The sequence below is a fragment of the Hippocampus comes genome, unplaced genomic scaffold (genome assembly GCF_001891065.2).
Source record: "Hippocampus comes isolate QL1 unplaced genomic scaffold, H_comes_QL1_v1.1 scaffold391, whole genome shotgun sequence".
NCBI lineage: Eukaryota > Metazoa > Chordata > Actinopteri > Syngnathiformes > Syngnathidae > Hippocampus > Hippocampus comes.
The window spans coordinates 13238-29203 of NW_017805455.1; the positions used below are offsets into that span (position 1 = coordinate 13238).

At 41.8% G+C, this 15966-nt stretch overlaps 1 protein-coding gene across 1 annotated transcript; it reads right to left on the bottom strand.

The window, feature by feature from the left end:
* Positions 1–3348: 3348 nt before the first annotated feature.
* LOC109518523 (uncharacterized) lies at positions 3349–8130 on the bottom strand. The gene is made up of 4 exons (XM_019874407.1): positions 7925–8130; positions 7642–7799; positions 6815–7140; positions 3349–3633 (listed from the first exon to the last, which is right to left on the bottom strand). The coding sequence occupies exons 1-4, from the start codon at positions 8128–8130 to the stop codon at positions 3448–3450; spliced, it is 876 nt and encodes a 291-aa protein (XP_019729966.1). The 3' UTR covers positions 3349–3447.
* Positions 8131–15966: the final 7836 nt, after the last annotated feature.

Here is a 15966-nt window from a genome sequence, read left to right on the forward strand (position 1 = left end):
CTGTTATTCGAGTTAAAATTCCAATGTATTGAAGCTGTAATTTCCCAAATTGTCAAAAAGGACTATAATAGGGCAAAACGGTCTCAAGAACAAAATGATCCTTTTGGGTGAGGAAAAAAATGGACGAGTGCACAATGTGTCCGCTTCCTCAAAACTAATTTTTATTTATGACAGATTCTGCACAAGGATAAAAATCAATACGGTACTATGAATGGCCCTCTTCATTGAAAAAAAAAGTATTTTCTCCTCCCTGTCGTTTATGCTAGTTTTGCTAGTTATTCCTATCTGCTCTGATTCTCACACAGGGAGCAAGAAAAGGAAAGAAAAGTTATCAGTTTCAAGTAGAGTCCCTCATTGTCCAATCAAAGAAGACAGTCCCAACATTTCGGCGCAAAAGAGCCCCGTATTTTTGGGGTTCTCACTTTTGGGGCAACAAAAAGGGAGTGCCATCTTTTTCCGCAAATTGAGTAGTTTCAACTGGTTCTTGCTCTCCATCCATTTCTCCAACATATTTTTCTTAGTTCGCCACCATGCATTAGGAAGTCCTGTTCACTCATGTTTTTGACCTATTTGGTATTAAATTCAATCATCAACAGCTCATTTCCCCATCAAGAGTAACACATTGACAACAATCCTCTGAATCCACTCATAAAGCACAGAATAATGATTTTGTGTGTGTGTGTGTGTGTGTGTGTGTGTGTGTGTGTGTGTGTGTGTGTGTGTTTAAAAAAACTATCAATACCTGTTCTCACATGTAATGACAGGCTTAACTTAACACATAAAACATATCTGTGAGATACATGCTTCATGGGCAAAACTTTTGGGAACAAACCATCTGTTTCTGAATACATGGTCAAGCTTGGATATACAGGTATATACTGATTGTTACCATCACCAACCATACCATCACATTTCTCACACTAGTAATGATAAATTCATCCTTTTGTAATATTCACTCACATAAACCACTATTGGTGAGAAAATGATGACCGACAAAGTACAACAAAGGACGCTGGGACAACACCAGGAAAACGATACAACCCAAAATCCATGCAAAAGCCAAGGACAACATATAAATGGACATAAATCAATCAATAAATACTCACCAAAACACGTAAAGTACAAAACCATGACTGCTAATTACAATGAATATCTACTTACAAAGGTCAGTTCAAAAAACATGGCGAGATTAAAAAAAAAAAAAAAAAAAAACAAGAACATGAAAGAAGGAGCGTCTGGAAAATTCAACACTTGGTGACAAAGTTGTGAGCAATGGAAATAATCCAATAGAGACATGACAATGTGAAAGTCCTTATCTATACAGCTGATTGTGATTGTCAGCAGGTGTGCCAGCTGGAGGGAAAGGCTCTCTTCTGGCATCTGCTGGAGAAGCACAAAAACTGAACATTGACAATTACAGAGTTGAAAGGGATTTGTGAATCACTTATTTACATTTCACACCATGTCCAAACTTCATTGGAATTGGGGGTTCTAAAATAGCTTCTTTTATATCCAGAAAGGGCCAGGTGGCTAATTGGTTTGCGTGTCTGCCCTACAGTGCAGAGGTGCAGGGTTCGATTCCAGCTCTGGCCTTCCTCTGTGGAATTTGCATGTTCTACCCGTACCTGCGTGGGTTTTCTCCAGGTACTCCAGTTTCCTCCCACATTCCAAAAACATGCATGGCAGGCTGATTGAACACTATAAAAGTGTCCCAATATGTGAGTGTGGTTGGTCGTCTGTGTGTGCCCTGCGATTGGCTGGCAACCGGTTCAGGGTGTCCCCCACCACTGCCTGAAGACAGCTGGGATAGGCTCCAGCACCCCCCGCAACCCTTGTGAGGATAAGCAGTTCAGAAAATGGATGTATGGATATATCGAGAAATAATTTTTATTTGACATACATTTCCAAATTCATCAAATAAAGTGGGAACGTTTCAGAAAGAGGATTCAATTTCTGCCTTGCTTTGTAGATATGTATATAAAAACATACAAGTTGTGCGACTATATTAAAAAAAAAAAAAAAAGACATAAAAGGGTTCCACCAATCCAAACCCCTTTGAAATGAAACTTTGACTGATTTGTTCCAATATTCAGTGTATTAAAATATTCCAATAGGAGGTATTCATTTTCACAGAACTGTATGATTCACAGTGCAGAGGTGGCATGGTACGACTTCAAATAAAAGATACTCCTGAAATTAATACTCCTTAAAGTTGGCATCATTTAGCCTTCACAAGTGCATCAATATCAGGTGTTAAATCCTGAGCAATGTTCAGTAAATTTCAGGATGTTATTTATGTGGTTGTTAGTGTGACCTCCAGTGGACAAAATGAAAAATTGCAGTTCATGTGCTCTCTCTCCCCACGGGCTAGACATGACCCCCTGAAAGGCTGGTTTCTGGCCCACATAGCTGAAGTGTGACACATCTTACACCACAAGTAACACAAGCAGAAAATACTCTGTAGGAGCAACAGTAAGCCAAAACTTACATTAACAATGCGAAGATAATCCCGTAATATTCGTGACGTCACTCACGAGTCCATCACATTACACAACACACACACAACAGTCGTTGTTTGGGACTTGGGCTGTCCCAATGAACATTATAAAATCAGTTTAATTGTTTATAATATTTTTGATTGATTCTGTGTATCGACAATCCAATGCCCAATTGTCTTTATTGAAAAAAATGTGACAAAAAAAAAAAAAAACAAGCGTTTTTTTTTTTTTTTTTCCACCCTGGAATTTTTTCACACTCGGGAATATTGATTCAAAACACAACTACATTGAGTTATGAGTTTGGTCATGAAACAAATTAAAGTATTTCGATTAAGTGCCACTGTACCTGTATTGGATCTTTCCATACTGTCTGAAGTTGGCATGTTTGTTTTGTGTTTCTCTTCTCGGATTCTCTCAACCAGAGTATGCTTGCTTTGCTTACTGCAACCATCCAAAAAATGTCTTATGATTATGGTAGTCTGAAGTGAATTCCTCTTTCCTTAACTTTGCAAGGATAGGCACTAGAGAACCTTTAATACAGGGGTGTCAAACTCATTTTTGTCACGGGCCACATTGTAGTTAGGGTTTCCCTTGGAGAGCTGTTATGAATTTTGGGAAACCATATAAATATTTAATCACCTCCACATATTACATACACAGCACACAACAAATTGATGGAAAGACACTACTTTTAAAATCAGAAGTCAAGAATAATGACTGTTTTTGTGGATTACATATGACAATTTGAAATTTTGGTTCAGACTTTAGCAAGCATCATGGAACTGGACATACTTGATTTGCTTTTGCGGGCCACATAAAATGATGGGGCGGGCCAGATCTGGCCCCCGGGCCTTGACTTTGACACCTGTGCCTTAATAGATTGAATTAAATCAAAATGGATTGATTGTATTAGCATAAACACAGAGAAAATCATTGTAATGTTTTTTTCTCAGGTTTCTGCATTCACGCCAGTTTTCAACTTCTGGAGCTCTTCCTCTAATACGTTGATATGTTGCAGTAGCTCCTGTCTCTCCTGCTCCATTTTGACCTTTGTCTGCTCCTCCACTTCGAGGACCTTTCTTTCATACCAACGCTCCAACTGAATGGACACCGTCTCAAAGAAGTGCTGAGTCACCTGCCAGGCACAAAATAGCACCATTGAAAGTTGGTATCAGATTCAACTATGTCATCTTATTTCAGAGTAACCAGAAAGTGGATTTGTTAGGTAGTAACTTTTCATTTGGAAAAACTATTAAAAATTGTAGTTTCCTGACACATATGTGGAAGAAAAATATGATGATGAAAATGATGTTTATGATATTAATTGCTTACGCTATGATCACACCTCCACATGGTGCAAGTGGGAGCACTGAAACAGAAGCGCCTGTGGAAGTGGAAGTGGCAAAGGGACCAAGAGGCTTCATGGACAAACCTTCCAGGTATGTCAAGAGGTGGAAATGGAGGGGTCCTTTTTTTTGGGGGGGGGGGGCAGAGGAGGAAGGAACTTGCCAGCTCTTCCCTCTCTATAAAAAAGATACTGGCGTGAGATTTCTCAGACAATTTTTGAGATACGCATTTTGGTGAGGAGAAGGTGGACATAAATCAGACTCCGAATGAAAACGATTCATCCAAATCCGGGATTATATAACAAAATTGTTGAAGGTTTAAAGCTAAGGAAGGGAAAAATATCTCAAAAATGAAAAGAAAAAAGATGCAAGAAAGAGAAAGAAAAAGAAAGCTCTGAACATCATGACATGAAACGTCCAATGCAAGTCAGTACAAGGAAGACAATAGTTGGAGCTAAATATGCTGATAACAAATAAGTGGGATGCGGTATTACTGACACAGGTGAAGGCCAAGAGGGAAGGCAAAGCCTGGTTTGGAGAAAATGAGAAACGAACTGCCAAAGTTACTCATCATGAGCTGCGATATTGCTGAGAGGGGAGTTGTTATAGAAATGGTGCGATGAAGGACAACCAAGTACAATGAAAGATAAACTTCAGTAAAAGTTTTGGGCCTCGTTTTAACTAGTTTTTTTTTTTTTTTAGGTATGGTTGGGGAGGAATTCTCAACCAATCAAACAATAAGAAATGATCGATTAGAACAGCGGTCCACAACCTTTTTTGTCCCACGGACCTGATTAATGTCAGACAATGTTTTCAGGGACCGGCCTTGAAGGTGTGGCAGATAAATACTACTAAATAATATGATATGGCCTGCATGAAAACTGTGGAATTTTCAAAACATAATAATAAACACAAATCAAGACAAGAGGAACATCCTATCTGGCCGCAACACTCTCTGTTCGCTATGGTAATGCTTAAACGTGCCTTCAAAATAAGATACACCACAAATATGAAGGCATGAAAAATATGACTCACCATCGCCGCATATTATGCAGAGTGGGCTTGGTGCGTGGGAATCTGCCATTGAGATAAATCTGTATTTTCGGTAGACACCTGATACTGTCTATTAAATGTAGCCTTCTTATTCTTAAAAGTCGTGGGCTCCTCTTTTGTCTCCTGGCTGTGCCTCTTCCCCTTCCCAAAGACATTTGTTTTTTACAAATTTTGCTAGCTCCTGGGTTTGATTTTAGTGGTAACCTGTCACGTGACCAAGAAGCGCGTTAAGAATGACGTACTGTAGATGGATGTAACAGACATTCCGGTAATTTTTTCAAAATATCTTTCAGATTCCAAAATAAATAAAACAGAGGTAATGTAAGTTATGTACTATTTCTCTGCAGCCTGGTACCAAATGACCCAAAGATCTGGAGTGTGTGGTCTATTTGGATTAAGACGATGTAATCAACAAGGGGTAGACCGCTTTGACTGGCGCCAAGAAAACAATTTATCCTACGTTAACAGTTATGACAATCATAAAACGCAGGGGAATTGGTTAAACAGTGCATTAGGGCAATGGTATGAGCTGGATGGAATCAGAATGAAGAGCAGACATGGAAATTCTAAAAAAAAAAAATGTACTGTTGGAAAAGCTACTTTATCTGACTACATTTAAATGAAAATGACCTTGGAACCAATCAATTTACAAAAGAATAGGAAGAAGCGTTACAAAAAGAAGAATCCAAGAATGAAATGGGGAAAAACTAAGAATGATGATATTGCCAATGCATCCAGAAACAAAGCAAAATCATTTTGAAACAAAAGTGATGACAATGATGAATAAAGACACAGAAAACAAACTGGGGGAGGACATTGTAAAATGCAGCTAGAGAAGTGTGCGGAATCGAAGAAGAGAATCTGTGGCTGGTTGACCATGAAGAGGAAATATTATCAATGAGATCAAGAATCAACAAGTCCTTGATTGCCAGAAACAGAATATTGGAAAGACTAAGACAGAGTACAGAGAAGAGCGTGACATCATAAGTCGAGAACTTGAAGATGCAAGAGCAAATGTAAGAGATGCAATTAGAATGTTGAAAAGAAGAAGCAGAGAGTTAGAGAAGAAATGGTGGGACAGGATATTGAATGAGTGGAAGTGAGACAAATTATTTAGGATTGATGTACAAAAAAAATCAGGAAAGAAAAAGAGGCATGAAGAAGGCACCTAACACATCAAATCTGAAAAAAGAGGATGTCAAAGAACATTTTGAAAACAGCCCAGAAGATACTGAAGAAACGACCCACAAGAGAGATCATTACCATCATGAAAAAGATGAAAAAAGTCTGCTCTGGGAGAAATTGGGTGAGGATGATCTAGCTGACAAAGGCGGGACCTGAGGTCTTGAACAAACTGGTCACAATGATTCATGTTTGATAACGGGGCAGATCAATGGGAAGAAGCATTGGAAATTGGCATTAAGATACTTAAGAAAGATGAGAGAAACAACACCAACCATTACTCAAAAGAGTAATCTGAGGAATCATGTGGAGTTGTGTGGGTTTCAAATAAAACAACCCTGGCCTGAAAGGCAAGAGCTACATCTGCGAGCACTGCAGCGAACAAACCACTCCATGAAAAAAATTGTCTGAGAGATCTGGAAGTTCCCTGACAGGGAAGAAACTCTTACAGGACAGTAATTCTAATCAAGAATTTCACCCTGTATTTGCGGATTTTTAATGAGGGTATAGATTGATAACACATTTTGCTACTAGTGAGCCGTGTCATTTTTAGAAGTAGGATCACCTCTTTGGCAATTTCAAAAACTGTTCACAAGGTAGGGAGTACTACAGAAATATTGCTTTTTATTAATAAGTTATGATTTATGTTTTGTTGTTTATTTTTTTTAACCAAACCATTTGGGTATACAGTATATTCTTCGACCGATGCTAGCGCAGTAGCTTGAAATCACTTACCTCCATAGCATGCCAATGATTTCTTTCTTGAATTAATGTAGGCTCCGACGGAGGGTCAACAAAGAACTCCAGTGTTCTGGTGCAGTCTGCTTGCATCTGTGTACACTTGTAGTCACTAGTTAATTTTCCGCTGCGTCTGTCTGTTCTCTGATGATGACTGCTCAAGGGGCTCTGGACACTTAGGCTGGACTGCTGACTGCTGCTCGAGAAGCTGCGGCCACACTCCTGCACTCCTGGAGTCTGGTGGCAGAAGTCATTAGAATCCACGAGGAATCCAAAAGCATGTCGGTTATGTTTGGAGCAGAGGGCTTTCTGGTCATAGTCATCTGATGGGAGATTTTAGAAACAGGGACAAAAAAAAAACACAAAACAATATTTACTTGGAAATGACAGACGCATGCCTGAAAACACTTCTAGTATTTTATGTCTGGTGAATGTCAAACATTTGACTCACTTCGCTTTGACTACGTTTTTTATTTATTCAACAATTTAACACTAAATGTAGTGTGAGTGTGTGGGTCATCCATCTATTCTCTACTGCTTATCCGGGGTCGGGTCGCAGGGACAAGAGCTTTAGCAGGGAAGGCCAGACTTTCCCCAGCTACTTCTCCCAACTCTACCCGGGGGATCCTAAGGTGTTCCCATGCCAGCCGGGAGACATAATCTCTCCAGTGTGTCCTGGGTCGTTCCTGGGGCCTCCTGCCGGTGGGACGCTTCAACGCGTCGGCTGCGCCTAGAAATTCTGTCCCTAAAGGTTCTGAACAGAATCGGTGATAAAGGGCAGCTTTGGCGGAGTCCAGCCCTTTCTGGAAACAAATCCGACTTACTGCTGGCAATGCGAACCAAACCTGATATCAGGAGGTTTGGTACCTGATATTTCTGAAACATGCCCCACAGAACTCCTCGAGGGACACAATCCAACGCCTTCTCCAGGTCCAAAGCACATGTAGACTGGTCGGCGAACTTCTGTGTACCCTCAAGGACCCTGTCAAGGGTGTAGAGCGCGTCCACTGTTCCAAAGTCGGGACAAAAACCACACTGCTCCTCCTGAATCTGATCACTTGACTTGCCGACAGACCGTCCTCTCCAGCACCCCTGAATAGACCTTACCAGGGAGGCTGAGGATTGATTGTGATCCCTCTGATCTTAAAAAGAGGGACCACCACCTTGCCAATCCAGAGGCACTGTCCTGATGACCACACGATGTTGCAGAGGCATGTCAACCAGGACAGCCCCACAGCATGCAGGGCCTTGAGGAACTGCGGGTGGATCTCATCCACTCCCGGGGCTTTGCCACCGAGGAGTTTTTTAACCATCTCTTACTTATAACTTCAACCTCAGAAATAGCAGAGCCCACCTCAGAGTCGCCAGAATCTGCTTCCTCTAAGGAAGGCATGTTGGTGGAGTTGAGGAGGTCTTCGAAGTACTCCAACTCACAATGTCCCGAGTCGAGGTCATCAGCGCCCCATCCCCACCATACACAGTGTTTAAGGTGCACTGCTTCCCCATCCTGAGATGTCAGATGGTGGACCTGAATTTCCTCAAAGCCGTCCAGAAATCAGCTTCCATGGTCTTGCCGATATCCTCCCATGCCTGAATTTTTGCCTCGGCAACCGCAAAAACTGTGCTCTGCTTGGTGAGTCGGTACGCATGAGCTGCCTCCGGGTCCCACAGGCCAAAAAGGCCTTCTCGGACTCCTTCAGCTTGATGACATCCCTGACTGCCGGTGTCCATCAGCGGTGTCTCGCTGTTCCTTTTTCAAATGCATATCTGATATTCAAAGTATTAACATAGATTCGTCCCAGCAATCTTTGGTAGAACTTCTTTTAATCTTGTCACATCAACCATGCAGGACAATATGATTGCCTTCCCCTCCTTGATAGCATGCAGGGAAATCCTTCTTTCATGGAAACCACAACACCCACCCAACTTTAAAATATAGCTGCATGCAATGTTCCCTCTAATTTTTCATATGTCTGGGCAAACATACAAGCTCCCTGAGCACACCGAGGACCACTGTGAAGAACATCAGAAGTGTTCGCTGTCGCCACACATTAGTATCACACCTGGGTTCATAGAAAGTTAATGGTTTATTAAAAGAATCAAATTACAACAGCAATTTCGATTAGTTTGCTTTTAATATAACTAATTTGGCCCACTTAAAGTGAAAAAGACATTTTTCTGCTGAATGTGTCGCTTGAGGTAGTCCAGCTTCCATTTAGTCCAGTTGATTTTCCGATGGAAAATTCGCATCGAACTTTAACTTCACCGCATGTTTTGCAGAGCAGACCTCTCTCACTCAAAAGAGAAAAAAATCTCACCCAGTTTCACCACTTGCCATTCTATTTCATTTGTTGATTAATGTGCACTGTCCCAATGAAATAAGAAAAAAAAACATACTCCAATAGCCATTTCAAACTAAGAGAACCGCAGTTCATTTTTATTTTGGTTTGGTGAGTCTACGTATCGCATTCACTGCCCGCTTGTTTCGCCATGATAAGGGGTTAGCATTAGCATCATCTATCTCAGCCGCACTGTTATTCTTATGGAGCGTGTATGAGCGGAGCACATGCACAAGTACTGCCAATGTCGTGATTGCCTGCATATCATCATTGCATCGTATCATATGATTGGCTGGACACCTGTCACTCACTGAATTACACAGCAAAATGAAGCAGAATTTTTTTATACATTTAATTCATTTGAAGTGCGTTCACTGAGCTCGATAGGTTTTCTTGTGCACTGAGAGTGTGCGACCAGTGCACAGTCGCGCAGCTTAGAGGGAACATTGGCTGCATGATGTTTTATTTTTACTGAAGTCGGGGGAAATTAAATTCACTCTAGGAGGGGATCCTGATGGGTTTTACACTCATTGGATGCCACTGCTTTGATATTATCAATTACTTTCACCTAATAAGGTTTTATAGGAGACATGCATATATATATATATATATATATATATATATATACACATACACACATGGGCGTGTATATACACAAAGATAGGTATGCAATTTTAAAGGTGAATAAGATTTAAATTGTATTACAGTACTCAATAACAGTCTGATAAAATATTGACAATTTTGCTCCCTCTACACTCGAGCATTCAAACCTTGATGACATCATTACAGTTTTATACTTAGAGGCAATTCATGAGTTAAATATTGTGACACGACTTTTTAAAAACTTTTTTTTCCTGTCTTTGCTGAGTTGTATTTTATTGAAGCAATCAAGGTGGAATATTACCAAATAGATAAAACTTTTACTGTAGATTTTTTTCAGGAAATAAAGTGGAATCTCATTTTTTTCTGATTAAAATAAATCTGAAGAATAAAGTTGTATCTCTTTGGAGGGGCGTAATATGAGAAAGTTAGATATTTGTAGTGAGAAAAATAAAAGTTTCATATTGCCTGAATAAATATTTTGAAGAAAGCCGTATTCCTTCCCGGAAACCCGTTTTTAATTTTATTCCAGGTTGACTCCAGGGTTTGTCCAAGTTGTGGTATCGGGATCTCGAGTGGTGTTCGGGCTCACTCTCGTGGCACTTGAAAGAATTCCCGCTCACCAATCACCGCCTCTGAACTTTCAAAGGCATCCCTCAGTCAGTCTGGGGGGGGGGGGGGCGCCTGGCAAGAAAACATTTTTTGTGGTCATTTGAAATACATGAATCCCCCTTAACTTTCCTGGTTATTATATCCTTCTTTGAAGAAAAGGATTCATATTAAATGGGTTACTTCTCTTGAGACACCCATTTTATTACATAATAATAATAATAATAAATTTCATTTGGAGAGCGCTTTTCAAAAGAACTCTAAAGATGCTTTACAGTTGTAGATTAAGTGAGCAAAACAAACAGATAAGCATACTTAAATCAACAAAAAGTATATTTTGAAAAGCAAAAGTTCTTTTTTTAAGGGTAAAGTAATACTTCTTGTGTAGAAAAATAAACAAAAAAAGAGGTTGCGGTTTGAGTAGTGTTGCCTCCATTTCCTTCATGTAGTTATTGCACTAAGCAGATCTCCACATCAGTCAATTATTGGAGGTTAAAGTCAACATGTAACAGGTGTGATTTTTATTATTTCAAACAAAGAGGGGTCAACAGTGCCACTGATGTCTCTCGGTAGTGAATTCCAAAGGGTGGGTTGTGGTAGTCCGGCACCGGGCATCAACAATCCTCTGATTGTGTGAGGTGGTACTAGACAGGGCGGCCCTGGTCTCCCTCCAAATCTTATGGGTCTGCCGAAAGGGGAGCTGCACTGAGGATATCTCCACGTCACAGTCAGTTATTTCAGGTTCAAGTCAATGTGGAACAGGTGTGATTTTAATTTGTTCTTGAACAGAGAGGGGTCAACAATGGGGAGGGGGTCACGGATATCTTCCGGTAGTGGATTCCAAAGACCTGGCGTTGGAATTTCCGAAAGGTTTTGGACAGAATTGGACTCTAAAAACATTAACTCGGAAAGAAGTGCCAAAAATGGCATATTAACAAAAGTGGCCGCAAGACCGACAAAGTATAACAAAGGAATACGTGTGTGCTCATACTTATGCGCTATTGGAAGAAAAATAAGGAGTACATATATGTTTGTGTGTGCGTGTACACATACGTGTGTGTGTGTGTGTGTGTGTGTGTGTGTGTTTACATCTGAGATTAAATTTGCTACAGTGAAAAACCCCCTGTTGTGAAAAATTTCTTGCTGCAAACATGATTTCGTTGTAGAGGAGTTTCACTATATATATATCTATATATATATATATCTATATATATATAGATATATATATATCTATATATATAGTGAAACTCTTCTATAAATGTTTCAGAAAAGAACTGTACACAGTTTAATATAAGTGCAATATAAAACATAGCATTAGCAATATATTTGTAGAATAAATATAATAAATTAGCAATAGCATAGAAAACACAGCGTAAGGTGGCTGTGCTATTTACAATGGTTACAGGTTTTCACGTATGTTTATTCAGCAGCCTGACAGCAGTCGGTATCTCTCCTTCTTGCAGCGTGGGTGTAACAGTCTCTGGCTGAAGGAGCTACCCAGTGCTGTCAGGGTGGGCTGGAGGGGGAGGGAGGGACTGTCCAACATAGCTTTTAGTTTAGCGAGCATCCTCCTGTTGCCACCTCCTCCAGAGTGTCCAGAGATCAGCCCAGGACAGAACTGGCCCTCCTGACCAGTTGCTCCAGTCTCTTTCTGTCCCGGGCCGAGATGCTGCCTGAACAGCAGACAATGCCATAATGGATGGCATTGTCTGCTGGATATATATATATCTGTGTGTGTGTGTGTGTGTGTGTGTGTGTGTGTGTGTGTTGTTAGGGAGGGGCCAGCCAGGCAGCCTCTTCAGCCAGGGTGCTCTTCATCTCACACCTGATGCTCACCAGCTAATCACCCAGATGTAGCTCATCAATTCATTTGGGCTGGTATAACCAGCCCTGGTAGACACTTCATGCAGTTTTCGCTTTCTCTGTGGACATTTCCTCTCCCCGTGGGCACTTTGTGCTCTCGCTGGAATGCTCAGTAAGTTTTCAGTTTGAATTCTCCTGGGTTGACTTTGCAAGGCCAATAAACTATGCCAAGTTTCGGCTAACCTTGTCTGTTGTTGTGCATTTGGGGTTAAATACAAATCCTAACAGTGGTGGACCATTTCAGCAAGGACCGTTGGCACCGTGTCTGGGAGATTGCCCAAGACGCCCTGTCCATGCGACGGAATGTGCCAGTTGAGGAGCCAACCGTCGTCATCACCCGGCACAGGTTTACCAACCTGGGCAAAGGGTGTGGCTGTCCTCCAAGGATCTTCGCTTCAGTCATGTGCCAAAAAACTCGATCCACGATTTATTGGACCCTTTGTGATCCAGAAGGTGCTCAATTCTGCAGTGGTGCATCTGAAGCGCCCTACCTCCGTGAAGATCCACCCTGTTTATTATGTGTCCTGAGTTAAGCCAGTCTCCGACAGTCTCCTGATGCCTCCGACCCCGCCCCCACCTCCCCCTGAGATTGTGGAAGGCATTCCCAATGGAAGGTCCGTTGACTGATGGACATCCGGCGCCGAAGACAGGGGTTCCAGTATCTGGTTCACTGGGAGGGCTACGGCATGGAGGATCAGAGCTGGGTCTCCCCCCGGCTCATTACGGACCCTAGACTGATCACTGGCTTTCATCGCTCCCATCCTGACAAACCTGGGAGGTTGCCAGGTGTCTCCCATAGGGGAGGGGCTACTGTTAGGGAGGGGCCAGCCAGGCAGCCTCCTTGGCCAGGGTGCTCTGCACCTCACACCTGAGAGTTGGCAGCTCATCACCCACCTGTAGCACATCAGCTAATTTTTCTTCCTTTAAAATTCTGGAACTGAAGTGTTTCATTAATTTTTACCAATGAGTGGACATTTTACAGTTACATTCCAAGATGTTATTTTTAATTTCTTGAATTTGATTTTTGTTGATCATCATTCACCCTTGCAAAATGTATCTATGGAATTATTTTGGTCAGTTATAATAAGTATTCTCCCTTTATTGTTTTACCCTTTGGTGATCTAGTAGCAAATAACAATCATGTTAACAGATTTAATTTTGCTGAAATTAAAATATGTGAACATTGTTGTTATTATTTGTTGTCATCTGGCACTTCCTGGATGAATAACAAAATTAACATATCCTGACAGTCGAAAGAAGACTGGCAAACTATGTCTAGGCCATTACAAGTGTCAAAGATCATGAGAGAGAAAGGACGTGGTCAGGACTTCTCTCGGTGGATTAGTGACATCGTAATGGCCGTCAGACAAATTTGTCTCAATATGCATTTGAGTGTGTTTCCATCGCCCCTTTTTATTAGATGTTGCTTTGTACAAGGAATAATGGGGAGCTCTTACCCTTTGGTTGGACAGTCAGTTAGGTGCCCCTTCGTGCTTGAGAAATGAGTTCAGGGGAGGATTTGAAGAGGTGAGATCTGACAGTAGGAAAAGCTGGGCACTGATTGACTGACATTTCTGCCACGTCTGATGGAGTAATTGCTTGTATTACTCATAGCTGATCACCGTAATCAATCTGAAAGCCCTCGGTAGACTTATAGCCTCCTGTTACGCATTTCTAATGACATCCTCCTGGCAAATGACATTGGAGACGATGTGTGTCTAGTTTTATTGGATTTAACTGCAGCATTTGATACAGTGGATCACAGTATTCTGCTGACTCGTTTGCAGCACTTGGTGGGCATTGGCGGTAGTGCTCTTGAGTGGTTTAGGTCCTATTTAGCTGACAGAACCTTTTGTGTCAGCCTTGACTGCTCTGAGTCACGCACTGCTTCTCTGTCATGTGGTGTTCCACATGGCTCAACTCTGGGGCCTCTGCTGTTCTCACTTTATCTGCTCCCATTGGGTTCCATCTTAAGGAAACATGGTATTTCCTTCCACTGCTATGCAGATGACTGTTAGATCTATGTCCCACTGAGCAAAAAAGACGCTTTCTCATTAAGGCCCCTTTTATCCTGCCTGGAAGAAATCAAAATCTGGATGGCAGAAAAATTTCTTGAATTTCAATGAACAGAGGTGATACTGTTTGGTCCCAGTGGCCCTTGTACATCCCATCCTGTAGACTTGGGCCCCCTGTCTCCTTATCTTAAGTCAACAGTCTCAAACTTGGGTCTTAAACGGGACAGTGATTTTAGACTTGACCGGCAAATTGGTGCCGTTGTTAAATCCAGTGATCCAGTATTGGTGCCGTTGTTAAATCCAGTTTCTTTCACCTTAGACAGCTGGCCAAAGTAAAACCTCTCCTCTCATGAACACTTTGAGACAGTAATTCATGCCTTCGTCACATCCCGGCTTGATTACTGCAATGCCCTTTACTTTGGAGTCAGATAATCCTCCATTAAGCACCTCAGCTGGTCCAGAATGCCGCTGCTCGCCTCTTGACTGGTACTCGTAAGAGGGAGCACATAACTCCTACTCTGGCATCCCTTCACAGTTATTTTCAAGATGATTAAGATTTGTTTTCAAATCTCTAAATGACCTCGCGCCACCTTACCTCTCTGAGCTCATCCGCCCCTACACACCTGCCCGATGCCTCAGGTCTGCGGACCAGACATTATTAGAAGTACCAAGAACTAAACTGAGGCTCAGAGGGGATCGAGCCTTTTCCTTGCTGGTCCCTCTCTCTGGAATGACCCCCCACTTAACATTCGGTAAGCCTCCTCGCTGCCCATCTATAAATCCCATGTGCTGCAGTCGATGTAAATAAGTTTATATAACGCAACATCCAATTTTACAAAAATTGTAAAAGTATTATTCCTGAATATTTATTTCACTTTCAACCACTCGACATGTTCAGTTGCATCAGTGCTATACATACACATATAGTTCTTATTGTTTTCTTTGTATTTTTGCCCTCTATGGACAATAAAAGCGGTATTGTGCTATGACCCAAAAATCTACAAAAATTGTAGAAATTGTAACATATGGGGTAACCCATGTGTTACAAAAATCTTAGAAATTGTAACACATGGGTTACAACCCACCTCAAAACTCACTTGTATTCTCTGGCTTTTGACACAGCATGACGCAGATTTTTTCTTGGTTTTGCTGTTCGGTGCTTTCTACCGTCTTTGTTACTGATTTGTTGCTTTACTGTTGTATATGTTAGTTGCTCCATGTACAGCACTTTGTGTGTAGCGATGGCTGTTTGAAAGTGCTCTACAAATACAGTTGAGTTGAGTTGAGTAATTGAGCACGGTGAGTGGGCTAAGGAAGCTTGGGGGGGGGGGGGCGTCTATCAGGGGCGGCCAACCCGCGGCTCGTGAGTTTTATGCAGCTCTTTGGCTGGATCAATGCGGCTCCCGAGCTTTCACATGACAAGCCATTCAAACAACGGCGCTAAATAAACAGAATTTACTCTGCCAGCCTATCATCAATCCAGTTACTTGAGTGACAGACAGAGCAACCAGTCAGATGACAACTGAATTTTGACCTTTAGGTCACCGCTCATGCGCAAACAACCACGCTAAGCGCTAAACTAGTCAGCGAATTACCTCTGATTTTAAGACAGGGGTTCCCAATATATCGGTCACGATCAACCAGGAGCCAGCGCACTGGTCCAGAGTCAACCGCAAGGGGTGGGAGGAGGAAATGGGGGGGGGGGGGGGGGGGTCCGGGGGGT